Below are 27,371 nucleotides of genomic sequence, written 5' to 3'. Positions count from 1 at the left end.
TCTTTCTTTCTTTCTTTCTTTCTTTCTTTCTTTCTTTCTTTCTTTCTTTCTCTTTCTTTCTTGTGTGGGTGAGTACCCTGAGTGTTGGGGATGTCCTTGGCCCTATTGAGGGGGTGCACAGGTTAGGTGTGCTTAGCGACATCATGGACAGACTTCCTGATGGAGTTTGCCTAGGGGCTAGTATGATTCCTTTCCCTCTGATGCCCTCTGAGAGCACCAGCTGCTGTTCTTCCACTCCGCCCCGCCCCTAGTAGTATGGCACACCTGAATATTGTAGCTGAGGTGCCCAGACTCTTAACCAACCACTCTGCTCTGCAGGTTACCGAACATTGTAACACTGCCCGAAACTACACTATGATCCATTACACACCGTGCTAACTGCTCTCTCTGCCCTCTCATTGAACCATTTACTCACTCATTCAGTGAATATGTATTAGGCCCTTATTCTGCAGGTCATGTGCTAAGAACAAGGGGTAAAGCAGACAAGTCAGGAAAGTTCCGTCCCTCAAGGAGCTGACAGTCTAGTGAATGGTGAATTTACCACCACTGAAGAGGACTGGCTTTTACCATGTGCCAGGCACTGTGCCAGGCACTTTAGGAACATTTTCTAATTTAATCCTCAAAGCCATCCTAGGAGGTAGATACTGTTCTCCTTCTTGTTTGCAGATGAGGAAACACAGAGTTACACCACTGAGATTTGAACCCAGGTCTGTCTGATTCCAAAGTCTACTCCTAACTCCCATGATATACTGCCTAAGAATGACCTCATTTTAGGGATGCGTGGGTGGCTCAGTCAGTTAAGCGTCTGCCTTTGGCTCAGGTCATGATCCCGGGGTTCTGGGATCGAGTCCTGCAGTGGACTCCCTGCTCAGCGGAGAGCCTGCTTCTCCCTCTGCCTGCCGCTCCCCCTGCCTGTGCGCTAGCTCTCGCTCTCTCTGACAAATAAAAATCCTAAAAAAAAAAAAAAAAAAAAGATCTCATTTTGGTTTGGGTTTAAAAACCCACAAATATATATACAGATGATTAGCAGGATAACTATGTGTCTTAGCTTGGGCTGCTATAACAAAATACCATAGACTGGGTGGTTTGTACAATAGATATTTCCCACAGATCTGGAGACTGGGAAGTCCAAGATCAAGGTGCTGGTCAACTCAGTTTTCTGGAGAGAGCTCGCTTCCTGGCTTGTAGACAACCACCTTCTTGTTAGGTCCTCACATGGCAGAGAGCAAGCAAACTCTCAGGTGTCTCTATAAGGACATTAATCCTTTTGGATCAGGGCTCTACCCCCACGACCTCATTTAGCCTTAATTACCTCCATAAAGGCTCCATCTCCCAATACAGTCACTTTGGCCACGATACACTTAAAAGTGGTTAAAATGGCTAAATTTTATGTTATGTATATTTTGACACAATAAAAAAATCCAGCTAGGAAGTTCATGAAATAAGAATAACCATACAACTTGAAATATGCAATGATAACTAATCTGTTTTATATATTTGGTAAATCAATGCATTCAAAATGATAAAATATCTTTTTTCTTACGCTGAAAAAAAGGTTAAAATGCACATTTTGTTATATATATTTTATCACAATAAAAAAGTTAAAAAAAAAAAGAAGTACTGATACATGCAACCAAAAAAAAAAAAAATAGGCTGAAGCTTGGACTCCAACTGTTGTTGGTCCCTTTCAAGTCCTTGCAAAGAGAATGCTGGGCGATGGAAGAGGCATCCTCACGCATCCCGTGGTGACCTGGGCCAATCAGTATCACAATGACAGCCCTTAACAACTGCATGGCTTAAGAAAGCTCCAAGAGGTCCCACACTGCAGTGCAATTCAGTTCAACAAATTCCACAAGGGATGGGGAGTAGAAGTTGGCCACTGGAGGAGCGGACGGGAAGATGCATTCTTGGCAGAAATGCACAGAAGTGCGAAACCCATGGTTTGCATGGGCAATGTTGAGGGGCTAGGGGCAGCTGGAGGGTGAGGGTGAGGGGGCTGGAGAGGAAGGACAGAACTTGTTAAGGGGCTTGTTAAGGAAGGTAAAAGCCAAAGCCACTTTTTACTGCCTGTTTGATATTTCTTCCTCTCCATAACCCTGACAGTTGCAAGTTCCTGGCCCCATTTCACAGATGAGAGGATGGAGTAATAGTTGCACAACTCCCTCCCTTTCAGAGCTGCTTCTACACTACTCTTGGGGTGGGGGCCAGGCAGTCAAGATGCCTCCACCTTCATCTCTTTCAGTAACCATCAGGATCAGCCAGCCAGCCCTCAGGCCTCCTAGGAAAAACTGACTCATGAGAGTTGAAGAAATGAAGGTCCCTTCCTCCACTCCAGAGTCTTAACACACTGAGCCCTTACAGAAGGTCCTAAAGGGCTGTTGCATTTCTTAATTCCAGGGAGTACCACTCATATTGTCAGCTGGGTACCTTCTGGAGTTGTACAGTGCACAGCCTGGGCAGCTGCACCAGACAGCTCTGGAGCTATGGAAGTACTTCCTCCCTTCAGGAAGATGATGCTGGGCTTCTGAAAAGTCAGGCCCAAGGAGTTTGTCTGAGAGTGAGGCTGACTGAGTAGCCTAAGCTTTCCAGTGTTAAAAATCTGGGGTTACAAGATCCAACATCCAACATCCTGCTGGGTACTCTTCAATGTAAATTCTGCCGAAGACTTTCTTGTTCCTCAGTCTTTGCTGTTTGGCTTGACCTTGGATGCCCTCTGTCACCACAGACACCCTTGGATCATTGGGATTTTTGTGTTCTCTGGAACCTTGAGATTCCTCAAAGGTGCCTCAGTGCTGCCTCAGGGCTGAGATGGGCTGGGGAGGGAAGGCTCTGCTCTTGTAAGGTTTATATTTTGAATTACGAAAAATTTTGTCCAAAGGGATTTCCTAGCTTTTATTTATTTTTTAAAATGCAGTTTGAACCTTTCTGTTCTAGATAAACTTACCCTGGATTCGACCCAACCCTGCCTGACAAGTGAGTGGCCTGGCAGCCGGGCACAAGGCTGGGGAATCTGAGCTCCAACCTGCTCTCTGCTGGAGTCAGATTTCAGTGGGAGGGAAAGGTGTGGGTGAGGGAGGGCTGGGAAGGGTGTAAACTCTAGAGCTTAAGGGGCTGCCTGCAATCAGAAGGAATCTCCCTGCACCCAAACCTGGTCCTGGCCACTGGGCTCTCACCCATAATAGCCCAGAAGCTGGTCTCCCGGCATCCTCTTGCCCCCCTTACAATCCATTTGCCACACAGAAGCCTGGGGAATGCTTTAAAAAACTCACAGCGGATCTCATCACTCCCTGCTCTGACCCTCTAATGGCTTCCAATTATTTTCAGCATAAAGTCAAACTCTTCACCATGGCCTCCCAGCCCCCCGACATTGGCCCCTACCTCCCCTCTGACCTAATCGCATGCCATGCTCCCTTTCAGTTTATGGAAGCCCCTCCACCACACTGCTTCTTTTTCTTCCTTGAATACACCGGTTACTCCCACCACAGTGCCTTTGCACTGGCTGCTCCCTCCTCCAGGAAGGCTCTTCCTCCTCCAGATTTTCTTATGACTGGTCCTCTTCCTGCCAGTCAGGTCTCAGCTCCAATATCACATCCTCAGGGAGGCCTCCCCCAAACAGCCCAGCCAAGCAGCCTATCCCTGCCCTGTAACTCCCTAGCAGGTGACCTGATTTCTTTCATTCATAGCCCTTATCCAAGTCTAGAATTAACTTGTGTGTTTATAAACATTGTCTGCCTCCATCTCCAGAGTATAGGGACCCATTTGGCTGGTTCACCACTGTTTCCAGCACCTGGAACAATATTCTGGGCCAACACTTGATGAATCTTTGTTGAATGCATGAATATAAGATGAGTTGAGGGAGTTGGCTGCAAAGAGATGAAAGGCACATCCAGGAGGCCTAGGTAGAGCTGAGCTGGGTGGGTGACAGGTCCTCTTTGGAAGGTTAGTGACCCTACTCCTTGGGATTAAGAGAGTGATCTCTCTCTGAGCCAGCGTCTGTCAACTCCCACCACCCAGGTCAGCCCATCTCCAACTGTGATGGAGCCCCGGATTCTTCCTGGCGCTGGCCCTCACTGACCTGCATGTCCCATCATCATATCCTCAATGTCTAGGACTCACCAGTGGGGACCCAACAGGGGAGACTGGAGCATATGCTGCTTGGAAGGACACATGATAACAAACAACAGCTTTCATCTGGGGAATGCCTACACTGAGGTGGTATATTTATTAAGAACCCAAGCTGCTCCAGAGCTGAACTCCAAGGCTCAAGGCCTGACACCACCACTTTGTGGCTCTGTGACCCTGGGCTAGTAATGGGGATGACAACAGTACCCATCTTACAGAGTTTCTGAGAGGATTAAAGCACCAAGGAGAATTCTAGTAATGAGGGGCATCTGGGTGGCTCAGTCGTTAAGCGTCTGCCTTTGGCTCAGGTCATGATCCCGGGGTCCTGGGATCGAGCCCTGCATCAGGCTCCCTGCTTGGCAGGAAGCCTGCTTCTCCCTCTCTCACTCCCCACTGCTTGTGTTCCCTCTCTCGCTGTGTCTCTCTCTGTCAAATAAATAAAATCTTAAAAAAAAAAAAAAAAAAAAAGAATTCTGGTAATGAAGCGTTAGGTAATTTACCTAGATTGCCACATTAAGTGTGAGTATTATTACCAAGCATTATGCACTAATTGAGTATTTATATGGGTTGGGAAGAGTGTTAAGCATTTTGATACCTCATTTAATCCTCATAATGACCTGGAAAGGGGGTGATAATTATCCCCATCTTACAGATCAATAGACTGAGGTTCAGAGAGCTGAACTGACTTGTCCAAGGTCATCCAACCAGCAAATGGCAGAGTTACACCACAAACCGAGATCTGCCTGCCTTCCAAATTCTTTTCAACACATCTCACTGTGTCTCCACAAGGCAGAGAGTTTTCCAGGGTCCCCTAACCCAGGCTAGGTTAGGCTGCTTGTTGCTTTCTTCCCCCCACCTTCCCGGCAGGGCAATCCCAGCCCTGGTCCCTCCTCTTGGCTAGGAGCTGGCTGGCTGGCTGGCTGGCATTCCTGTCTTGGTGCATTTCAGGCAGCCAGGCTCATTTTGCTTTCAGTGCACACGATTGGAAGTGCGACAAATTGCAGAGAGGGCATCACTGGCGGGGGTGGGGGTGGGGCGTCGGATTTATCAACAGCTTCCTTCTGCTCCCCGGATGTGCCAGCGCCAGCCCCGCAGCCTGCGATCTGACATCACCAAGCCCTTAGAAAAAGTCTCCGGCCCCAGGTCGGAGCTGAGGCACCTGGAGGCCCGCTCGCTGCTCCTGCGCGCCACCTCGAGGACATTGCGGTTACTACACCGCCAGGCAAGCCTAGCTGCTGGGTGAAAAGTCAACAATTCAGACAGCTGGGTCCTAAGGGCAGTTGGTAAAGTGCAACCTTCCTCCTTGTCACAATGGTGCCCTTCGGCCCCAGCTACAGTTCCCAGAGCACCACGCTCACTCATATTACTACACCTTTGCACGTTCCAGTCCCACTGCCGGGCAAGCCCTCTCTTGGCTCGTCTACCAGACAAACTCCTTCTCATCTTTCAATTCTGAGCACAAATAAATTATCTTCCATGATAATGGAAGTCATATTGAGACTCTCTTCCTATGTTCCCATCGAATGTTATACCTTTGAAAAACATTAAAAAAAAAAGCATTTGGAAAACAAAAACAAAAAGCATTTTGGTGTCTGTCTCTACGTTAGTGATTTGTTGTATAAAGGCAGAGATCATGAGTTCAAATCCTTGCCTGGGCTTAGAGGATGCCCCTGGTGGGCTCCACATGTATTTTGTTTGCCCTCCTGTGTCTCAGAAAAATATGAATACGTTGTCCATATTTAAGATTGGGAGTTTCATATGAACATCTAGATGTCCAGCTTTCCTTAAAAAATAGGAAGACATGGCATTCAGGGCCTGCATTTCCAGCAACAGACAGCTGGACTGGATAGTGAGTGCCCCCTTCAGACAGACAGGTACCCTCCAGTCTGCCGTGGTCTCCAGTAGTCACCTACTGTGTGCACATGACCTTGGTCCTTGGAGCATGTTAGGTTTGCAAGGAGGTGCTCAACAAACGTGCTCATCAGATGGATGGATGGATGGATGGAGGAGAAAGATGAAATCGAGAGGTAGAGAGTGCAGGAAACAGTCTGGGTAGTAGATAAGGTGGATTTACAAGACTTGCTTGTGTTTCGTGGGATTCCCTACCCCCAATTCGGAACCAGCGGGAAATGGCACAACTGCTCTAAGGACAAACATATTCTGCTTGACTGACCTTCAGAAAAAGAAAGCATTTAGAGGAGGGAGTCAGGAGACTTCAAGGTCACAAGGCAAAGTCATGAAAGGAATATGGAGGTATAGATCCTTACACAAACACGAAATGTTTTTATTATAACATCACACCCAGAACTGGACTAGTGTTTCCTTTTGGGAGAGAACAATCCTTCATTATGCAGGGCTGTCCTTCGTGTTCCAGGACATTTAGCATTTCTGGCCCCTGCCGACCAAATGCTGTCATGCTCCTGCCTCTCTCCCATTGCAGACTGAATGTCTGTGTCCTCCATAAAGTCATATGTTGAAGCCTGAACCTCCCCCCGGACCCCCTCTTTCAATCACAATCTCTCCTTAGTGATCTCATCAAGGTTTATGGCTTCAAACAATCCATACTAATGAATCTGGAACTTAGATTTCTAACCCCGATGTTCTTCCTGAATTCTAGCTTGGTATAACAAGTGCCTATTCAACTTCTCCACCTGAATGACTAGGACACCCCTCAAACCCAACACATCCAGACCTCAGCTCTGCATCACCTGCTGCAGCCTGATTTACACACGGTCTTCCCCATTCCATCCTTGCAGGGGCTCAAGAGAAAAGTCTTAGAGTCATCTTGACTCTTGATATTCTCTGGTACCCCTCCCCAGTCTGTCAGGAAATCCACCGTCATATCTTGCCTGAATTATTGAATAGCCTCCTGGCTGGGCTCTGCTCCCGCCCTTGGCCCCGACAGCCCATTCTCAGCTCACAGCCAAAGGCATTCCGATAAATTCCCTCTGGTGATTCCTGTTCCAGAGCCACAACTCTCTTGCCTCACTTACTCACTCCAGCCCTGGCACCTCCCTGCTTCTTGACCCTGCCACCCAGAGTCCTGGGCTTAGAATGACCCCGATATCTGCATGGCTAATGAAGGGTTTGTTCAAAGAGGGCTCTCTTGACCACCGTGATGACCATCCTTCCTAACCTCCCTCATTCTGCTCTGTTGTCTCCACAATGCTCGTCACCTTCTAAAATTGCCTGATTTACTTATTCTGTGGATTCCCTGTCACCCCTTATTAGAATATAGGCCTCATGACTGCAGAGATTTTTCTTTTGTTCACTGCTGTATCCTTGGCACCTAGAACAGCTCCGGGCACATAGCTGCCCCTCAATAAATATTTGATGAATAAATAACTCGATGACTTATGCTATTTCAGGTGACTAAACCCAGAGATCCCACTCCAGGGATAGGCTCTCAAGACCTCTGTCCTCACTGGGTTCAACTTGACCTTGAGAATGTTCCCTGGATAGCGATGGGGCAACAGCGACTGGTCAGCCACCCCAGTGAAGGAGCCATCCCTCTGACTCAGGGTCCCCTTCAGTCTTACTGTGTGGGTCCTAGAGTTGGCAAGCAACATAATGTATGAGGCTTCCTCCTTTCCCCTGCCCCAGGGTGCTTCCATGAAAGCAGAGATGGGGACACACGCTGAACAGGACTTCTGGGATGGAGAAGCTTTTTTTTACCTTTCCATCGATGGCCTTTTTGGAGAGGAGCTGGTTGAAGACTTGGAGTCCACAGAGTCTCTCCTGAAAGAAGAGAAATTGGAGATGAGACTCTTGTAAGCTAGCACCAGGACTGATCTAGAGAGCTCAGAGGCTGGGGAGAAGGCTTCTGGGAGCCAGGCCTGCTGGGCTGAGGGTGATGGGACCCACCTGGACCACGGCTGTCTGGAGATGAAGCTGCAGGGAGTGCGGGCTGCTCATCTGCACGGACCCTCCAGCAAATGAAGCAGTCAAGGGAAGGAGGCCTGATACGTGCCGTATACGTTATGTGTATTATGCCATGTATTACTATTGTTTTTTTGGAAAGATTTTTATTTTTAAGTAATCTCTATACCCAAACTGGGGCTCGAACTTACAACCCCCACACCTTTACTTTGCATTACTAATTATTAATTATTAATAACTAATTCTCAGCAGACTCCCCTCCTCCTTGCTGTCAGGCAGGCCTTGGCTAGCTGGAGTCCATGGAGACTGGCATTTCTGGGACCGCCTGTTCTCAGGAGGAGCCGAGGAGTGGAGAAGATCAGCTTCAGTCTCCCCTGCAGGCACCTTACTTAGGAGAAGCGGAGAGAGGCACACAGCCTTTGGAGATGGTAGAGCTGTGTTCAAATGGCAAGTGAGGGCACCTGGGTGGCTCAGTCATTGGGCGTCTGCCTTCGGCTCAGGTCATGGTCCCAGGGTCCTGGGATCGAGCCCCGCATCAGGCTCCCTGCTCAGCGGGAAGCCTACTTCTCCCCCTCCCACTCCCCCTGCTTGTGTTCCCTCTCTCGCTGTGTCTCTCTCTGTCAAATAAATAAATAAAATCTTAAAAAAAAAAATAATGGCAAGTGAAATAGCGCACAAAATTAGATGTATACTATTTCTAAAGTCACACAGGAAAACCAATGCCTAGGAGGAAGAAAGATTGAAAGAAAATGCCATCGGGGCTCCTGGCTGGCTCAGCTGGTAGAGCACGTGACTCTTGATCTTGGGTAGTAAGCTGGAGCCCCATGTTGGGTGTAGAGATTACTTAAAAAAAAAAATCTTAAAAAAAAGAAAGAAAGAAAATACAACCATGGCTATATTAGGGTGATGGGATCAGAGGTGAAAATTTGTTTCTATTCTCTAAAAGGCATGTAGCTACATTCTCTTTATGATATCTAATACATTTCCTCCTTTTATTGGTTTTATAAAATTAATCTGTAAATTGTAACCATCACTCCCCATTTCACTTACCCAGGCTTCCCTTTTTTTTTTTTTTTTAAGTAACCTCGGTGCTCATCGTGGGGCTGGAACTCATGACCCTGAGATCTAGAGTTGCACGCTCTAACGACTGAGCCGGCCAGGTGCCCCCCAGACTTCCTTTTAAGTCCAGTGCAGGCATCCCCTTCTAACGTATTACTTATCATGTACATTATCTGACCAGATCCCATGTAAATTCTGCAAGCAGAGTTTGGTAGGGTTTGTTCACTGTCCCTGGGGAGTCCACATCCCCTCGGGCACGCACTCTCCCAGTGCACTGGGACCCAAGGGCTCTGTGCTGTGGGCTCCCCCCGCCTGTGCCCGAGGGAGTTCTCCGAGCCAGCCAGCGCCAGCCGGCCCGAGGGCCAGAAGTGCCGAGGAGTTAAGGACTCCAGGAGCAGCCTTTAACCAGACACATAGGAGTTGGTGGATAAACACCCCAGCGTCCTCAGCCCTCAAGAGGGTGAACCCGAGGTGTGTTCTCCACGGTTTCCCAGAGTTCCCCAGCAGGATTTAAGCCCTGGTTGCCCACAGCAGTAGCCTGCCCACTAACACACCCTGGGCTGGCTTCCTTCCCTTCCCGGTCTCACGTCCCTCACTCCTCTCTCTGCATTTCCTGAAATCACTTCCCAAGTAAACTCCTTGCACTTGAATCTGTGTTTCAGGGTCTACTTCTCTGGAATCCAATCGAATATGTTCACTGGCTTATTTCAAGCCAAGAGAAGAGTGCCTAGCACAAAGTGGGTACTGTATAAATATTTGCTGCCAAATGCCATGGAGTCAACCAATACAGAAATATAAAAACTAAAAAAGTAGGAAAAGAAAGTTCCCCAGTGGTAACCATCGTTTGAGGTCATTCCTTTCCTACACGCACACAAGCACATATAACAGGTATTCTAAAAAGGGAGGCAGTAGCCTGAGTCGCAATCCCAGCCCTGCCCTGGGCAAGTCATCTTCTCTGAGTAAGAGTTCCTTCCCCTGTCAAATGGGGAGAAAAGCACCTGTGTCCAGGGGCTGGCTGGGAAGAAGACGTTTCTGTCCCTACAGCAGTTTTCAGAACATAGAAGTCCTCCACGCCCCATAGTCCTAGGCACCTGATTTCTGGTTTCCCAGGTTGTGCAATGTTCCCCGCACAGCTTTCCTCCTCATCCTCCAGGTGGTGTGGGAGACAGTGGGTAAGGCAGCTTCAGGGGCCAGCCCTGATTATCCCGTGGGCCAGATCCATTTGGCTCCAGACCTTCACCCCCAGCTTAAACACAGGGGGAGGCAGCAGAGAGGGAGAGGGGAGGAGAGACCCTTCTTCACATGCCCCTCCAATCCCTTGCTGGACCCTGGGAGTTCCCCTGCGGGGTTCCTCTCCGAATGCCCCATGGGGACAGACAGGTGCAGGCCAGAGTGGGAAGCTGGAATTCTTGCAGTAGAAGAAAGAAGGGAAGGCATGAGCCTCAACCCCTGGGACTCACCACTTTCTGGCCCTTCTTCATTGCTTTCCTTTTTTTAGAGCAAACCAGAAATATCTGCAGTTATTGCAAATGATCTTTATGAAAAATAGGAACAAGAAAAAATGCTTAGAACACAGTAAGAAGATAAATAAACAGGGACGTAATTGTACACTCTGCCTACAGGAATGGAAAAATTATGTATATAAGTAGATGAGGACTGGGAGGGGAGAGGATGTCCAAAAGCTGTTTCATTTGTTGGAAGTGGCACACTGTGGACAAATATTTTTCATTTTTATTTTATTTTGTTTTGAAGATTTTATTTTTAAGTAACGTCTACACCTAACACGGGGCTTGAACTCACAACGAGATCAAGAGTTGTGTGCTCTTCCAACTGAGCCAGCCAGACCTCCTTTTAATTTTATTTATTTATTTATTAAGATTTTATTTATTTATTTGACAGAGAGAGAGACAGCGAGAGAGGGAACACAAGCAGGGGGAGTGGGAGAGGGAGAAGCAGGCTTCCCGCGGAGCAGGGAGCCCGATGCGGGGCTCGATCCCAGGACCCTGGGATCATGACCTGAGCCGAAGGCAGACGCTTAACGACGGAGCCACCCAGGCGCCCCTCATTTTAATTTTAAATATCACTAATGTGGTTAGTGTTTATATAATAAATAATGATAGTGAATCATCATTAAGGAAACTAAAAAGAAAAGAAGCTCACCAACAGAGTTGAAATTGGACCCCTGCTAACTTTCCCTACAAGGTGGGGAGACAACCTCCTCATTCCCTGCTTGGCCTCAGTAACAGCTTCATTTCACAGCAAAAAGTAAACCAACATTAACAACTTAATGTCGCAGGAGAATGGTCAAGATGTTGTTAAATGTAGGGGCGCTCAGTCAGTTAAGTGTCTGGCTCTTGATTTCATCTCAGGTCATGATCTCAGGGTCGTGAGATCGAACCCTTCATCGGGCTGCGCGTTGGGCGTGGAACCTGCTTAAGATTCTCTCTCCCCCTCTCCTTCTGCCCCTCACCCCTCACTAAAAAAAAAAAAAAGCATGAGAAAGGTACACAACAAAATGTTAACAGTAGTTACTTCTGTTATTTTCTTTTGTATTTGAGTTTCTAAACTTTTTACACTAAATGTGCCTTACTGTTGAAATAAATATATGTATGTGGAAAAGTTATAAAATAATATATAGAATATAATTCCATGTTATTGACACAATAAGTATTCTATGGGTAGTGATGATGCATGCAAAAAAGTCTGGAAGGATATATATGATTACATAAATGATATATATTTATTATGTATGTATGAATGTATTTATTTAGAGAGTGTGAGGGGGGAGGGGCAATGGGAGAGGGAGAGAGAGTCTCAAGCAGACTCTGCATTGAGCATAGAGCCCGATCCAGGGCTCGATCTCACAACCCTGAGATCATGACCTGAGCCAAAATCAAGAGTCGCATGCTCAATAGACTGAGCCACCCAGGAGCCCATAAACGATATACATATATTTAAATACAGGATTATTATACATGATTATATGTGCTTATCTCTAGACAATGGATTTTTTTTAATTTTCTTATTTGTATTTTTAAAACTTTCTACAATGGGCAAGTAACTACCTATATAATAAAATAAATATAATACAAAGGTTAAATTAAAACAATAAATATAATTAGAATATATTACAAATAAAACATTTTATTTTTACGAGGAAAAAAAAACTGAGAAAAGGATGCCCATTTTTCAGGCCACAATACTGAGTCTCAGAGACTAAGGGTGTGAATAAGTGACCAAGTTCAGCCCAGAACTTGGCTTTCTGCTCTCTAATCGTCTCCTCTCCCATACCTGGCATCCTTGTAGGCCTTAAAAAAAAATCCCTTTAATGATCATTTAGTGAGATTCTGGGATGGAGCAAAAGGAAATGCATATGGTTCAGGCTGTCACCTTTACCCAGATGCCTATACTCCCTATTCTACAGGTTAGTTAGTTCCATGTCCCATTTGGTATACTCTCCCAATGGTCCAGCCTCTAGTCTTTGAATTTCATCTCATAAGACCCCCTCCCCATCCGGTCCTTCATTGGCCAGGGTGCTCAGAACCGGCTCCAGATGTGGCCAGACCAGCCACAGCATGAACACAGGGAAGGCCCTGGGACAGGTGGGCTAGCCAGCGATATTCAGGAAACGTTAACTCCGCACTGGTACCGTGGAGAGGCGCAGGGGCTCCCTGCCAGCCAAACTTCTAACCTCTTTGCGAAAACAAAACACGCCATATGAAAAGTTAAATGCCCGTTAGGATTTCTCCAAGTGGGATATAATTGCAAAATGAGCACAATGAAAGGAACAGAACAACAACAACAAAGATTACAGAACCCTTTGACAAGTATTGCATTTTAGAAAGCAGACAATAAAATTGGTTGATAACTATATACAAAGTCAGCCAAAGAGAGAATAGAAAGAAAAACCATATACCAAAATATTGAGTGACTGTCTTTGGGTGGTGAGAATGTGGGTGGTTTTTTTCCCCCCTTTTCTCCATATTTTCCATTATTTCTACAACAGATTTTTATTTGTTTACTTGTTTATTTTTTTAAATGGTATTATTTGTTCTGATTTCAAAAGCAATACAGGATCACTGTGAAAAGAAACTCAACGATACAGATTTTAAAATTTTATTGTAGTAGACTATGAGCTCTTCTTAATTATAATCACACAGATATGTTTCTGTTTTTAAAAAAATGGTTTCATTATTTTTTTCTTATTTAAAAATTAGTACATATTTATTGGAAAAAAATAAGAAAGACACAAATTTGCAAAAAGAAGAAGGGAAAAAAACTTCTCGATCCTACCACCCAGATATAATCACTATTACCATCCTGGTATATATCCTTCTCATCTTTTTTCCTATACATATACATAAAACTCATTTAATTTTTTTTAACTTATTTTTTTTTTAGTAAACACTTCACCCAACATGGGCCGTGAACTCACTACCCCGAGATCAAGAGTTATATGCTGTACTGACTGAGCCAGCCAGGTGCCCCTCACTTAATTTTTATAAAAATGGAATCATACTATATGTGCTACATCATACACACAGCTTCTCTTAATACTCAGTGAATATTTTCCCATGTCATTAAATCAAATTTTTCTCTACCCAGCACTGCCTCTCCATGGAGACTCTATCAGCTTTTTGACCATAATAAGTGGTTTTTCAATGTGTGGGACTATTCTGTGCATGGAAGGGTATTTAGGATCCTTGCCCCACAGCTATTTGAACAGCCCAAACTGGGAGTATCGTGGTAGAGGTATGTCTCCCTCCTGGGTGAGATCTTCCCTTCTACAGCATCAATCCCTAAAGTGTTTTCTGCAAAACACTTGTTTTATAGGATTATAACAAACATTCATTTAAAAAGGATTCAGAGATTAAAAATGTTTCAGAAATGCCAGCAGAAATATGTTACACATACAACATGTAGTCTTTATGCTTTAATCTGGTTAATTCCTTTTTTTTTTTATTAAAGTAATCTCTACACCCAATGTGGGGCTTGAACTCACAACCCCAAGATCGAGAGTCCCATGCTCTTCCGACTGAGCCAGCCAGGTGCCCCTAATCTGGTTGATTCCTTAAAATGAATTCCTTAGAGTGGCTATACTGGGTCAAAAGGTATGTTCATTGGGGCGCCTGGGTGGCTCAGTCATTAGGTGTCTGCCTTCGGCTTGGGTCATGATCCCGGGGTCCTGGGATCGAGCCCCGCATCGGGCTCCCTGCTCAGTGGGAAGCCTGCTTCTCCCTCTCCCACTCCCCCTGCTTGTGTTCCCTCTCTCGCTGTGTCTCTGTCAAATAAATAAATAAATAAAATCTTTAAAAAAAAATAAAAATAAAAAAGGTATGTTCATTAAAAACGTTGATATATCACAGATGATATTATCCATATAATACCTACTATTATCTACCATCAGATACTATTCAGTATTATCTAAAACTGCCTCCTTACCTATTAGGTGAACAAATGCAGACCCCTCCCACCCACCTGAGCAATCAAGTGCTCTCGTCACATGGGAACGGGTAGGATTTATTTATACATCGATGAGGACTTTTATCTACTATCATGGATAAGGCATTTGGGTCTATCTGAAGTCATGCAATTTGGGGGACCCTGGCTAGGTGGGCAAGGGGGAATGGGCATGGAGTTGAGACAGACAACTCTTCTATTCTCAGCAGAGGTCTGGGGTCTGACAAAGATAGGATCCCACTCGGTCACATAATAGCTGGGTGGTCTTGGGAAAGTCCCTGCTCCCCAACCTTCGGCTTCCTCCTCACAGAATGAAAACGTTGAATAGAGAGCCAACAAAACACTTTACTTTCTGTATGGTTAAGTGAGTTCCTAGCCCCATTTACCCGGAACCCTGACAAGGGTGAGCTGTCAGCTGTGTTACTAGGCAACATTGCTTATAGCAAATGAGCCCTGATTGGTAAATTATGTCCAGACAGGAAGGGCTCTGAATGAAATATAAATAATTAGTGGAAAACCATAGCTTTTGGGGGCCGCGCCAAGGACAGTGGATCCTGCTGGGATCCTGGCAGCTTTGTCTTCTAAGTCAGGGGTTCCCCACCGGCGCCCCCCACCATTGCGGACTCATTACCCTGCACCTGGGTAGAACCGAATAGCTCTGGATGCTGTGTGGTCCCCTAGCAGATGAGAAAGGCCTGGGCCTGCCCTGCTGGCACACTGCGCCTCCTGCCCCGGCGTCCTTCTCGGTGAAGCCAGTGCCGGGATGGCCTATTTGGGTCTTACGGGTCTGTCTGATTGAGCCCAAGAAGACCCTCCCCGAGGGGGCCCCGTAGGAGATGAGAACAGTAGCTCCTCCTGGGGCGTGAAGATTAAATGAAGTTATATAAACAGCCTCTGGCAGAGGACATGACAAGTGTCAGCCCCCTTCTCTCCATCCCAGAAAAAATACCTGTCTTTGGGCTCTTCGCCTCGTTTTTTCCTCGGTGGAGAAAGGCCTGTCTCTGGCTTCCAGTCAGAGTAGTTGATCCCTTTTTCCTTCTTTGCTTTGTCTCTCTCCTCTCCTTTTTCTCCTTTGGGGGGTCCAGGGGAGTCTGCAAATGAAAGCATGGCATCGTTCTCAAACTGAGCTCTGTCTCCACAGAACCCAGCACGACTTCGGGGAGGGAGGGGCAAAGGGCAGGGACAGCGACAACTGCACATGCCCCCAACACACCTGCACACACACAGAAATACACATTCACACACAGATGTATATACGACATGCACGTGTGTGTGCAAACCCGCGCTCACACGGGGGACAGAAAGACATCTGCACACAGACCATGTTCACACAAATGCGTATATATAGACATGTGCTCTCTATATAACACGCAAGCACAAAGAAATACATACATAGAGGCACACATACACAAAAACTCACATGTCTACACATGTTGCCATGTGTAGACCAACACTGGCATTCCCCACTTAAGAGGCCATCTGTCTTTTCTTTTTTTTTTTTTTTTTTTTTTTAAGTTTTTTTTTTTTTTTTTGACAGAGAGAGACACAGCGAGAGGGGGGACACAAGCAGGGGGAGTGGAAGGTGGAGAAGCAGGCTTCCCGTGGAGCAGGGAGCCTAACGTGGGGCTCGATCCCAGGACCCTGGGATCATGACCTGAGCCGAAGGCAGACGCTTAACGACTGAGCCACCCAGGCGCCCCGAGGCCATCTGTCTTTTCTTAAGTCATTCGACAAACATGCACTGAGTGCCTGCTGTAAGCCAGGCATGGTCCCGACCCGGGCGATGGGAGAAACACGCAGCCCAAGTCGACCTTGCCCCCTCTCACCCAGCAGCCGCTTCCAGTTTTTGATGAGGACTTTGGCCAAGGACACCACCTCCTTGTCTGAGCAGTGCTTGCGGACCCCATTGACGGCGACTCCGATCCTGGTGGTCTGCAAAGCCAGAGGGTCAGGGGCTGGTCTTCCAGTGGACTCACAGGACTGCCCTAACTGGCGAGGCCTGCCCTGGCTCAACGCCCCCTGTGCCCAGCCCCAGCCTCTCCAGAGCCCTGGCCCTGAGCCATGGCTGATGTAATAACCCAGGCCTGACCTGCAGCCCTCAGTGAGCTCCAGGGCCCAAGGCCCAGACCCCGGCCCTGACGGCGACCACGGCTTCGGTGAAAAGCTGAGGTAGTGGTGGGTTCGGCTGCGGCCAAGGACCCCTCACCACTTCCACCTCCTGGTGTCTTTGAGTTCAAGTTTCAGCTTAAGACACAGCCCTGGCGACCACAGCTTGGCTCTGTGCTGATTTTTTTTCAGGGCCAAGAACTTCTGGTAAGGCTTGGGATCTAAAAGTGGGCAACTTTTCCTTCTCCCTGGATCACTGGCCTCTCAGACCCCATAGGCCCAGGGCTTAGGGATTGGGGTATTTAAGAAAGCAAATCAGTCCTTCTCACAGACCTACAGGCCCCCTGTGCTTGGAAGGTACCCGGCCCCCATCTAAGTGCCTCAGTCTCCACCCTCAGAGCGCAAGGCCTCCCCTGCCCCTGGCCCTCCCGTCAGAAATCCCTCCCAGACCCCACCCTTGGAGGGCTCCCCCACCCCAGGTCTTTCTCTTCGCCAGAAGGCCTTCCCCACCCCCCAGACTTCCCACCCCCCAAGGCTTCCCACCCCCGCCCCACCTGGAGTAGCTGGATGGACATCTGACAGCTATTCAGCTTCTTCAGAAGGTCGAGGGCTCCTTCCTGCGGGAGGCCACAAGGTGAGGACGGAGGCCATGGCTTCTGCCCCAGGCCGTTTTCTGACACTGTGTGGTGTTGGCGGGAAAGAGGGGTGCGGGGGGTAGGGGGAGACTGCTCAGCTACAGGATACAGGTAGACAAGTTGTGGAAGGACAGGCAAGGGACAGAAGGAGGGAGGAAAGAGGGAAAAGATTCTGCCCCAGACCAGCTCCCTAACTGCATCTCACACCACCCAGCTGGCCTCGTGCCCCTGGAGCCGTGGCCCAGCTCTAACCACTCCTCCTGGCCCCGGCCTCTGTTCTGCTGTTCCTTGCCCTGGGCATGCTCTACCCTTCCCCGTCTCATCCTCTAACATTAATTACTTCATGGATTCTTGTTACTGCTTTTGTGTCTGCATCCTCATCTCCCCCCCCCCACACACACACACCCACTGCTTCCCAACTGTGAGCTCCTGCAGGGTGAGGATCGTGCTTTTTCTTCCTTAATAGCTTTATTGAGATATAACTGACATGCAATAAACTGCATGTTTGATGTTTGTATACACCCATGAAACCATTATCACAATCAAGAGAAGAACATAGCCGTCATCCCCAAAAGTTTCCTTGTGCCCCCTTGTGATCCCTCCCTCCCTGCACCCCAAACCCAGGCCCAGGCCACCGCTATTCTGTTCTCACTCTAGATGCACTTGCATTTTAAAGGATTTTATATAAAGAGTACTGTGATGGGCTTTCTCCTTTGGCTTCTTTGACTCTGCATAATTGAGATTCATCTACGTTGCTGCGTAGATCAATAATTCTTTACATTACTGAGTCGTTTTCCATCGTGGAGATACACCACAATTGGCTTATCCGTTCACCTGCTGGTGGGACTTTGGGGGTAGTTTCCAGTTATTTGGGCCTACCACAAATAAAGCTGCTAGGAGCATTCGTGTACAAGTCCTTGTATGGACATATACTTTCATTTCTTTTGGGCAAGGAGGGCTGTTTTAATCTCTGAAACCTCAAGGTTCAGCACGCAGCTCAGCGCTCCCTGAGTGAATGAGTAAAGCAGAAAGCAGAGGTGGGAAAGGAGAGGGGGAGGGGAGCAAAGGAGCCTCAGATCTGAAAATCTGCTGGCTGCCAGGCCCTGAGCAACCCTGCCCCATTTCAGCCTTCTACTTCCTACATCTGCTTCCCAGAGGCCAGCCCTGCCTCCTGTCCTGAGATCGGCTCCCTGGGGAGCACCAGCTGACTGTGTCCTGCATGCCCCTTGCCCTGGTCTCATTGTGTCGTTCCAGCTGCCATCCCCCACCCTGCCAGGCTTCCTTGCCAGGACCACATCCCAAGGGCTGCCCTCTGTCAGCCCTCAGCCTCCCTTGGAACTCGGGTTTGTAGTACGTTTTTGGAGGCGTGACCTGCGGATGTGCGTGCGTGTACATAAACGTGCGGGCATACAACTTTGCACGCGCCACTAATTCAAGGCTTGCTCTGTGCTGGGCCCTGCTCTCAGTCCTTCACCTGCATTAGTTCCTTTCATCGTCACACTGGCCCTGCGAGGTACGTACTCTTACTACTCCCATTCTTACCGAATTATTACCCCGTTTTCACAGATGAGCAACCCAAGAAACAAGGAGATTAAATACTTTGCCCCAAGTTACAAGGCACTGAACTGGGATTCGAGCTCAGGCCCTTTGGCTCTTACCACGATACCCACTGCATCGAGATGGACCCCCAGCTACCTCGACGTGTACAATTATGGAATCTCAATATGAGTAAGGGCAGTGGTATGCTGCCCGATGTTTAACGCCCAGTTCTCAAAGAAAAAAACCATCTGATTTGTAGTGTTTGTCAATTTCTGCAGTGTCAATAGTCCTCCTGTGGCCAATTTCAAGCTACCAACCTGCTGTCACTGAACTAAAGGAGGTACTGGGAGATGTGCAGAACCACACACTACATGCCGTTTCCACTGCACTGATGTACTCGAAGTGCATCAGCTCTAGACCACAGATGATAGTGAAATGTAGTAAAACAATTAGCAGTGATGACTTTGGAGCGTTTATTACCTTTGTTTTTAATATAACTTATTTAATTGTAAGTATATCATTTGATTTTTAAAATAATGGCTCTCTACATAGGGAATGTAGTCCGTGGTATTTTATTTTATTATTTTTTAAAGATTTTATTTATTTATTTGAGAGAGCGAGCGAGCGAGCGAGAGAAGCAGACTCCCCACTGAGCAGAGAGCCCGACGTGGGGCTCGATCCCAGGACCCTGAGACCATGACCTGAGCCGAGGGCAGGCGCTGAACCGACTGAGCCACCCAGGGGCCCCAAGTCGATGGTATTTTAACAGCATCGTACGGGGACAGGTGGTGGCTACGCTTGGGGGGTGAGCACGGCGTAATGTGTAGAGCTGATGAATCACTATGTCATACACCTGAAACTAAATGTCACATTGGCTGTCAACTACAGTCAATTAAAAAAATAAAATGACGGCTGTATTTCACAACCGGCTTGCAAAATTCCTGAAGAATGGCCACTAAGTGGCCCTTAAGCTGGCTGCAGCTCACCAGTGGGTGTGCGTCTCTGTGTGTCACACCGTACAGCCGGGTCGTGTTGCCGAACAGCCCCGGGCCCCGGCTGTGGCCGGGCTCCCAAAGCCCCGCGCGGGAGCTGCTGGGTGTGCTGCTCCGGGTACGGGGACGGGCTGTGCCCCCGGGGGTACCTCCGGTCCGCGTGTGGAGCTGCGGGTGTGCGGCTCTGAGCAGCGTGTCTGTGTGGGAGGATGCCCGTGTTATAAGCTCTGAGTGGCTAAGTGTGGCCGTTTGGGGTGGCCGTGCACACGTGTGTGTGTCTTTCTGGAAACATAATGGGTGTCATTCTCTAATAATGGTCAGTGTGTCTGTCACGTCGGTGCCAGTGGCCGTGTCTCAATGCAGTTACGTGCGTAGATGCTTGTCCAGCTACTGCGGCGTGTGGCTGCATGCGTGGAGCTGAGTTTGTTGTGTGCCACGGCGGGTCCGTGTCGCTGTGGCTGTCGGTGCTCGGCTGTGCGTCTGAGGCTCTGCCTCAGCCATATGCGCCCAGCATCTGACAAAAGCCCTAAGTAAGTTGCTGGGACGTCAGTAATTGGCAGCGAACCCCAGGCCTGAGCTGCAACGTGGAGGATCCGTCTTATTCCAGGAAGTGTGTCCTCCTCTCCCTACCCGCTGCTGGGTGGGCCCACTTGTGCTCCCAGAGCAGGCGCCGCCTCTCTCGGCCGCAGGCCCAGAGCTCTGTGCCCACCCACATGCTGCCAAGAGCCTGGGCGCAGACGTGGCGGCGGAGGAGCTCTGTGCTACAGAGACCCTGCGGCCAGACTGGCCTCTTTCCTGGCAAGAGCTCTGGGTACTTCCATGGGAATCCATCCCGCAGGGACACGGTTTCCTCTTCCCATTTCACAGAAGAGGACACTGAGGCCCCGAGAGGAAAGCAGAGTGGTGAGCCGAGGGCCATAAAAGGGGTGAGGGGAAGCCAGGGCAGGTCCCTTCCTCCTCAGCCAGAGCTCTACTCCCCCCAAAACTGCCTTTCCTCAGGTGTCCCCCTCCCACCCCCCAGCCCAGAATCTGCTGGCCCAAGCCCGGGGTCAGCAAGGGGCAGGGCTGTGAGGTGGAATTCAGGGGCTGAGCTCCACCACTCCCAGCTGGGAAAGCGCCCTCTGACGCGCAAGGCTCAGTTCCAGTGGTTTTGGAGGACCTGGGAATGGGGGTGAGGGGAGGCTGGGCGTGTAAGGGTGATGGGCTCCCAGCTCTCCGCAGGTTTCTGTGTCCCGCCTGGCTGTCCCAAAGCAGGTGTCATTCTCTAACTCTTACCAAGCACCCATGCAAGTCCTCCCGAGGGCCTTACCTCTCTTCCACCCTCACCACTGCCCGCAGAGACACTCCTTCCCAGGAGTGGTAGATAATCTCATCTCTTCCCTACAGGTGAGGAAACTGGTAGACTCTGGCCTTTATCCGGACACCCACTCACTGTGTCCACTCTCGGGCTGCTTCACAAACCCCACGGCTCCAGTGACTCTTCCTTCTCCCCTGCTCTAAAGCTTCCCTTAGGGTCCATCTTTCCCAAGCTCCCAGAGTCACAGAATGGGCTGGAAAGACAGGTCCGGCTCCAGCACGGGGCTATGGATGGTGGGACTAGGAGGGCCCTGGTACAGGGTGAGGTCGGGGGACAGTCTCAAGGGCTATGTTGGCTCTCCTCTCTTCCCTCTCCGGGTGTGCCCAGGCCCTCCCAGACCCAAGGCCAAGTCTGCTCTGACCAGGCAACCTGGTGGCCGCCAGCTTGAGGCAAAGATCATGGTGAGGATCAAACATTAACTTCAAGTTGGCCTGAGAGCCCAGGGCCCCGCAGGTAGGGCCGTCAGTCTGGATTCTCCTCTGGGTCTGGCTCCACCCCCCCCCCACGCAACCCCCCAGCCCAGGCCTACAGCCGGTCCCCCTTCCCCCCCCCGCCCCCCCGCCCCGCGGGCCCCGAGGGCGCTGTGGCTGCCCGGCACCTGTTCGGCCCCCGCCCGCCGGGGCCCCACCCTGCGGCCAAGTTAAGGGAAAGTTGCAAGTAGAACGGCTCCTGGCGCCCGCAAGCTGTGAGGTTGTGGGATCCGCGGTCCCTTGCTGCTCCACTACCGGGGTGAGGGACAGAGGCGGCTCAGCACCCCACATCAGCTCAAGTTCCTTTGCCCCTTCTCAGGCCACCCAGGATTTTGTAATCCACCCCCCTCCCCGCCGTTCCCCCTTCTCCGCCGCCCCGCTGTCGCCGCCACTCCCCGGACTTTGCACACGCCTTGAGTCCCCGGACTCCGAAAGTCCTTTTCCAGGTCCCGGTCTCTTCGCTCGCTTTCCCGGGCCCTGCACAAGCCACCCAGGGCCCCTGAACCCCACTTGTCCAGAGGGGCGTGCGCAACCAGCCTCGTCCGTGGGGCCCGCACGATCCTGCCCCGCGCCCTGGGCCAGGCACACGCCCACCCCGGGGTTCTCAGCTGTCCCCAAGGGGCGCTGCGTCCTGTGCCAGCCGCGCCTCTCTCGGGCCCCGGCGTCCCGCACGCGCCTACCGGGCGCCCAGCCAGCACGCGCCCCCGGGACTCATGGCTCGCACGCGCCGCGCCTCCTGGGGGCGGGGGCTGTGGCCCAAACTCTGCGGCCTCACCGTGTTCTTCCTGGCCACCATCTTCTCCAGCTTTCTGGCGATCCTCAGCAGCTCCTCTTCCTGGCCCATGCTGGCGCGCGACGCCCGGCGGGGCGAGGGGCGCCGGGGCTGCAGGACGCGCGAAGGCGGAGGGCGCGCGAGCGCGCGGGCCCCAAACCCACACGACACACACGCCTGCGGGGGCGGGGCTCTCCCCCCACACCCCCTCGGCCCGCCCGCCTCGCAACCGCAGGGGGGAGGGGTGACGTGCACTAAATATAGACTTCAAGGACTCGCCCGGGCAAAGTTTGCCCGCGCCGGCGGGCCTGGCCTCCCGAGAGGGACGAGGCTTCCAGAGAGGGCCCTTCACCTCGGCCCTTCTCTCGAAGGGAGATTTGGCAAGTGGGGAGGCCGTGGTCCCCGCCACAAGAGGCTGTCTCGGTGAGCGGGGCGCCCGAGGGTGCCCCAGCGCTCTGGGAGGAGTCCTGGCTCCCCCGTCTCTGCGCCGTCGCAGCTCCAAGCGGGCGGACCCAGCTCGGTGCCTGCGCCCGCACCTTGGAGCGCTCGGATCCTATTTCGTACGCGATCGTCAAATCCGGCTCTGCTCTACAGGGGCTCGCTCATTCGTGCACACGGCCTGTGTACACGCGTGTATCCAGGCCCTCTGGTTCCATCTATTTTGTTTGCCGCAGTGAGGTTTTGTGTTTCTAACAAGCTCCCCCGAGTGCCCCAGGCGCGGCTGCCCCTAGGACGGCTCTCGGAGTAGTGAGGGTTTGGGAGATCCTTAGGTGCACCAAACTTTGAGAAATACTGAAATACTCAAAGAAAAACTTTGAGAAATCCAGGTGCATGGGCGCCCCTAATTTATTCAGGGTCAGGCCACTGCCTCCCCAGTGGGGTTGGGTCTGGAGGGGTCATCTTGGGTGAAAGGAAGTTCACAGAATTGTGCCCCCACAGTTATGCACACATCTGTGTTCCCGTGGAAGGACCTTCCGAGTGTCCCCAGCAGACCAGGGAAGAGTCCTAAACAGTGAGCTTAATTAACACAAAATTATCCTTTTGCTGGAAGAGGTGCTTAGGGACCTGGAGAGGAAGCAATGAAAAGGGGTCAATGCTGTGTACAGAGTGGGGCACAGTGGCTTGGGGTGTTCAGTGACATCTCTAGACTTTTTTGAGAGAACTTTAGAGAACCCCATCCCAGCCTGAGTCACGACTCTGGCTTCTAACTGCTGCTGAGTGACCTGGGACCATGGTAGGAAGGGGTGGGTTTATCTTCCATTCAACAAATGCATTTTGAGTGTCCAAGGCTAGTCCCAGCAAGCTTGAGATGCAGTCTATGGGCAAGAGAAAACCTAAGCAAATTTGGATGCAATCAATTCTGTATTATCACAACTGGGGTGAGGGTCAGGAAGAAGTGAGGATACTTTAAGGACACATTTGAGGGGACCTGCACCGGTGGTCATCTGTTCTGAAGAAATGAAGTTTAAACTTCGGGGCAGAAGTGCAGGGTGGGAGTTGGAGGCAGGAAGAAATGAAAAAACATTCATTCATTCAACATGTATTTATGGAGCGCCTCCTATGTGCTGGGCAGTTCTAGCCCTGGGCCTCTGGAGAGGAACAAAACGGTCCTCCTGGAGTTCTGAATGTGCAAAGCTTAGGGATGGGAGTGTGCTTGGTGTGTCAGGGCCAGAAGAACTGAAATATTGGTGGGGCTGTAGCATAGAGGTTGGTTTGGGGGCAGACAGGGTAGAAAGCCAGAGATGAATGTGGTCTGACCGTACCAGCATTATGGGCCGCTTTTAGGAGGTCAGACTTTATCAGTTTGAGATGTGGTGAGGTCTCTTGGCCAACTCCCAAGCAACCTCTGGGTTGAAGGGACAGCTGTCTGCAGCTATTTAGGATTGCCTTTTTTTTTTTTTTTAAAGATTTTATTTTCAATATAATCTCCACACCCAATGTGGGGCTCGAACTTACAACCTCGAGATCAAGAGTCACATACTCCACCGACTGAGCCAGCCAGGCATCCCAAGATTGCCTTTAGAAAAAAAAACAAAGACAAAAAACAAAACAAAACAAAGAACAGAGTTGATTTTCCTCAAAGTTCCACACAGTTCCCACCCTGAGTTGTATCACATCAACAGAAGCCAAGACGCCTACATCATTGGGGCTCAAAGGACCCTAAGAAAACATCAAGTCCAACCCCTTCATTGCACAGATGGGGAGACTGAGGCTCAGAGAAGTCCAGGGTTGCACTGCTCAACCGTATCAAACACTGTTGGTACCCACGTTATTCCCTCTGTCTACCCGTCCTCACTTGGAGATCACAGCAGGCTGTTCCTGGACGCACCTCCAACACCTTCCCACATCTCGGAATGAGGGCTTCAGAGCAGGCTGAAGTGCTTGGGAATTGACACCCCCAGGAAGGACCCCTCAGCCAGTGAGAAACCAGAGTTGGTGGTAAACACACCAATTTTTTCACTTTCAGTGGGACAACTCAGAGACATGTTTTTTCTTTCTTTTTTTTTTCTTTAAAGATTTTTTATTTATTTATTTGAGAGAGAGAGAATGAGAGAGAGCAAGCACATGAGAGGGGGGAGGGCCAGAGGGAGAAGCAGACTCCCTGCCGAGCAGGGAGCCCGATGCGGGACTCGATCCAGGGACTCCAGGATCATGACCTGATCCGAAGGCAGTCGCCTAACCAACTGAGCCACCCAGGCGCCCTGTTTTTTCTTTTTTAAGCAACTTCTATGCCCAACGTGGGGCTTGACCTCACGACCCTGAGATCAAGAGTCGCATGCTCTACCAACTGAGCCAGCCAGGTGCCCCAAAGACATGGTCTAATCAATAGTCCCTCAAAGGTCCCTAAGATAAACCCTAGTTCATGGTAGTAGCCCCTTACTAACACACCCCCTATTGCTTTTTGACCCACTGCTCCACTCCCTACCTTCTCATTTTGTTTCCTGGGATCACCTTGCAAATAATAAACTACTTGCCCTCAAATCTTTGTCTCAGGGCACCTCAAATTGAGACAAGGCCTGTGGCCGACTTAAACTGCTGGGCTCCCGGCCCCCCTGCCAGCACGTTTCCTCCGCACCCGTGTTTCTGAACCTGGGCACCATTAACATTCTGGATGGGATGATGCACTGTTGTGGGGGCTGAGCTGTGGACTGGAGGATGGTTACCAGTATCCCTGACCTTTAGCCACTAGATGCCAGTAGCACTTTCCAGTTGGGAACAGTCAAAAAGTCTCTGCATTGCCAAACATCCCCTGGAGCTAAACCAGCCCGGGTTGCAAAACCGTTCGTACTGCCCTCTTCCTTAGTAGGTCCAGAGAAAGAATTCCAGGCCCCAGGATTCCCATCCCTTCCCTATCCCACAAATGAAACCACTGGAATTTAATCAAAAAAATCTTTTATTAGAGATGAGTGAGATAACAAGTCTGAGATGAACAAAACCAGACGCTAGAGGCCCAGAAGACAACCCCGTTCCTGTGGGATCCCAGACCAGTCAGGTCTCCAGGGTAAACAGCCCAGCCTCCTGGGCCAGACTGCTTCATTGGCCCTTGGCACCCTCTGGCCTCTCCTATTTGGCCTGGCCCATCCCTGCCAGGGCCCAGTGCCTGGTGCCCATAAAACCGTGTTAGAAACTGATGATGGCTTAACTGTACCTCTTTTCTAATATGGGGCTGAAAGTCACGGTGGCACTTCTGGGACTGGGAAGCAGAACCTTTAGTCCCTGCCTTCCGGTTCCTATTCTTCTCCTTCCTCCTTTCTTAGTTATTTTTTCCCCCAAGACTGGAAGGCTCCTGACTGTTCCGCTCCTTCCTGCTACATCCAGGAGAGTAGGCAAGTGGGGGTTACTCTTAGTCTACTTCCTGGCTGGGGAATAGAGCAGAGGTCCCCGGGAGGGTTGTGCTGTCCCTCGAAAGGAGTGCTAGTGAGTATTTACTTAACAGCCGGTACAGCACGAGCGCTGGCCAACCAGGATGGACGCAGACAATGCAGTGTCCCATTGGTGTAAGCCAGCTGATTGCCTGTCTGCCCCTGGGCCCGGGACCATCCCCTGGAGTCTAGCCCTGCCCATTCTCAAGCCCAGCCTTTGGGACCAGCGTCCCCACAGGGGACCACATCTGCAAGACCCTTGTCTTACTCATGTGGCATCTGGACATAGAGAGAAACTCAGTAAAGTACTAGACCAATGAATGTCCAAGAAGACAGCCCCTTGGCTGGCAGAATCCCTGGTCTGGACGATGAAGGTGGACTGGTCCTGCTCTTATGGAGCCCCCAGACTGATGGTAGAAACATATTCTGGTCTGATGAGAGATTGGGGGTTCTGCAGCTAAAGCTAGCTTACGAGTATCAGACCCAGCCATAGGGCTCCCTGGGCGATGATGGGATAGAGGGGAAGGAACCGCCATCAGCCCTAACATGGAAGGGCCCCGAATCCTTGGAGGGGGCAAAGGCCCACGGCAGGGAGGAAGGCCAGCCACAGAGGTACAAGAGACAGACAGAGCAAGACCCAAGGGAATGGACACCTCAGTTCCCCAGTCTTGTGGGCTCAAGTCCTAGCTCTGAACATTGGGGTCCAATATGGGGCTAGTTCAGGCATGCAAGGGCCAGCAAGGAGCTAGTCTTGCAAAAGCTGCACAGAGTTTCCAGGAGAACCCCTGTCCTGGAGCCCTCTCCTTCAGTGAAGCCAACCTGGGGAGAGAAGAATGAAAATTGACATGTTCTAAGTACCTGTATTATGTACCAGCTATTTGTCTCCCTCAGTTCCACCACTGTCCTATCGTGGATAGATGAAATTATCCCCATTTAACAGACAATGAAACCGAGGCTTGAAGAAGCAAAGCCACTTTTCATGGTCCTCCACGCCCTACAGCCCGAGTTCTTATCACACACGTCTCAACAACAGGTATCCACTAAATGCTGGCTGACGGATACCTGGTTGTGGACACAGATTGGGGTCTGGTGCCTGATTCCGACGGACTGAGGATGA

The 27,371-nt window shown here is 50.1% G+C and overlaps 2 protein-coding genes across 2 annotated transcripts in view; both read right to left on the bottom strand.

The window, feature by feature from the left end:
• TCEA3 (transcription elongation factor A3) overlaps nucleotides 1–22,519 on the bottom strand; it is a 37,416-nt gene extending 14,897 nt beyond the window's left edge. Inside the window, exons 1-5 of the mRNA XM_032418110.1 lie at nucleotides 22,395–22,519; nucleotides 17,181–17,243; nucleotides 16,347–16,452; nucleotides 15,470–15,611; nucleotides 7,798–7,860 (exon numbers count right to left, since the gene is read on the bottom strand). Coding sequence (XP_032274001.1) covers nucleotides 7,798–7,860; nucleotides 15,470–15,611; nucleotides 16,347–16,452; nucleotides 17,181–17,243; nucleotides 22,395–22,463 — 443 coding nt within the window. The 5' untranslated portion in view covers nucleotides 22,464–22,519. The remainder of the gene's footprint in view (nucleotides 1–7,797; nucleotides 7,861–15,469; nucleotides 15,612–16,346; nucleotides 16,453–17,180; nucleotides 17,244–22,394) is intronic.
• A 3,282-nt stretch (nucleotides 22,520–25,801) lies between these two features.
• The window catches only part of ASAP3 (ArfGAP with SH3 domain, ankyrin repeat and PH domain 3), a 48,377-nt gene continuing 46,807 nt past the window's right edge, over nucleotides 25,802–27,371 (bottom strand). Inside the window, 2 exon segments of the mRNA XM_032391428.1 lie at nucleotides 25,802–27,037; nucleotides 27,040–27,073. Of these exon segments, the coding sequence (XP_032247319.1) occupies nucleotides 27,000–27,037; nucleotides 27,040–27,073 (72 nt within the window). The 3' untranslated portion in view covers nucleotides 25,802–26,999.

This window comes from Phoca vitulina, unplaced genomic scaffold (assembly GCF_004348235.1).
Source record: "Phoca vitulina isolate PV1807 unplaced genomic scaffold, GSC_HSeal_1.0 scaffold2, whole genome shotgun sequence".
Classification (NCBI taxonomy): Eukaryota; Metazoa; Chordata; class Mammalia; order Carnivora; family Phocidae; genus Phoca; species Phoca vitulina.
The sequence above is the reverse complement of the archived record's forward strand: the minus strand, read 5'-3'. Positions and strand labels throughout refer to the sequence as shown.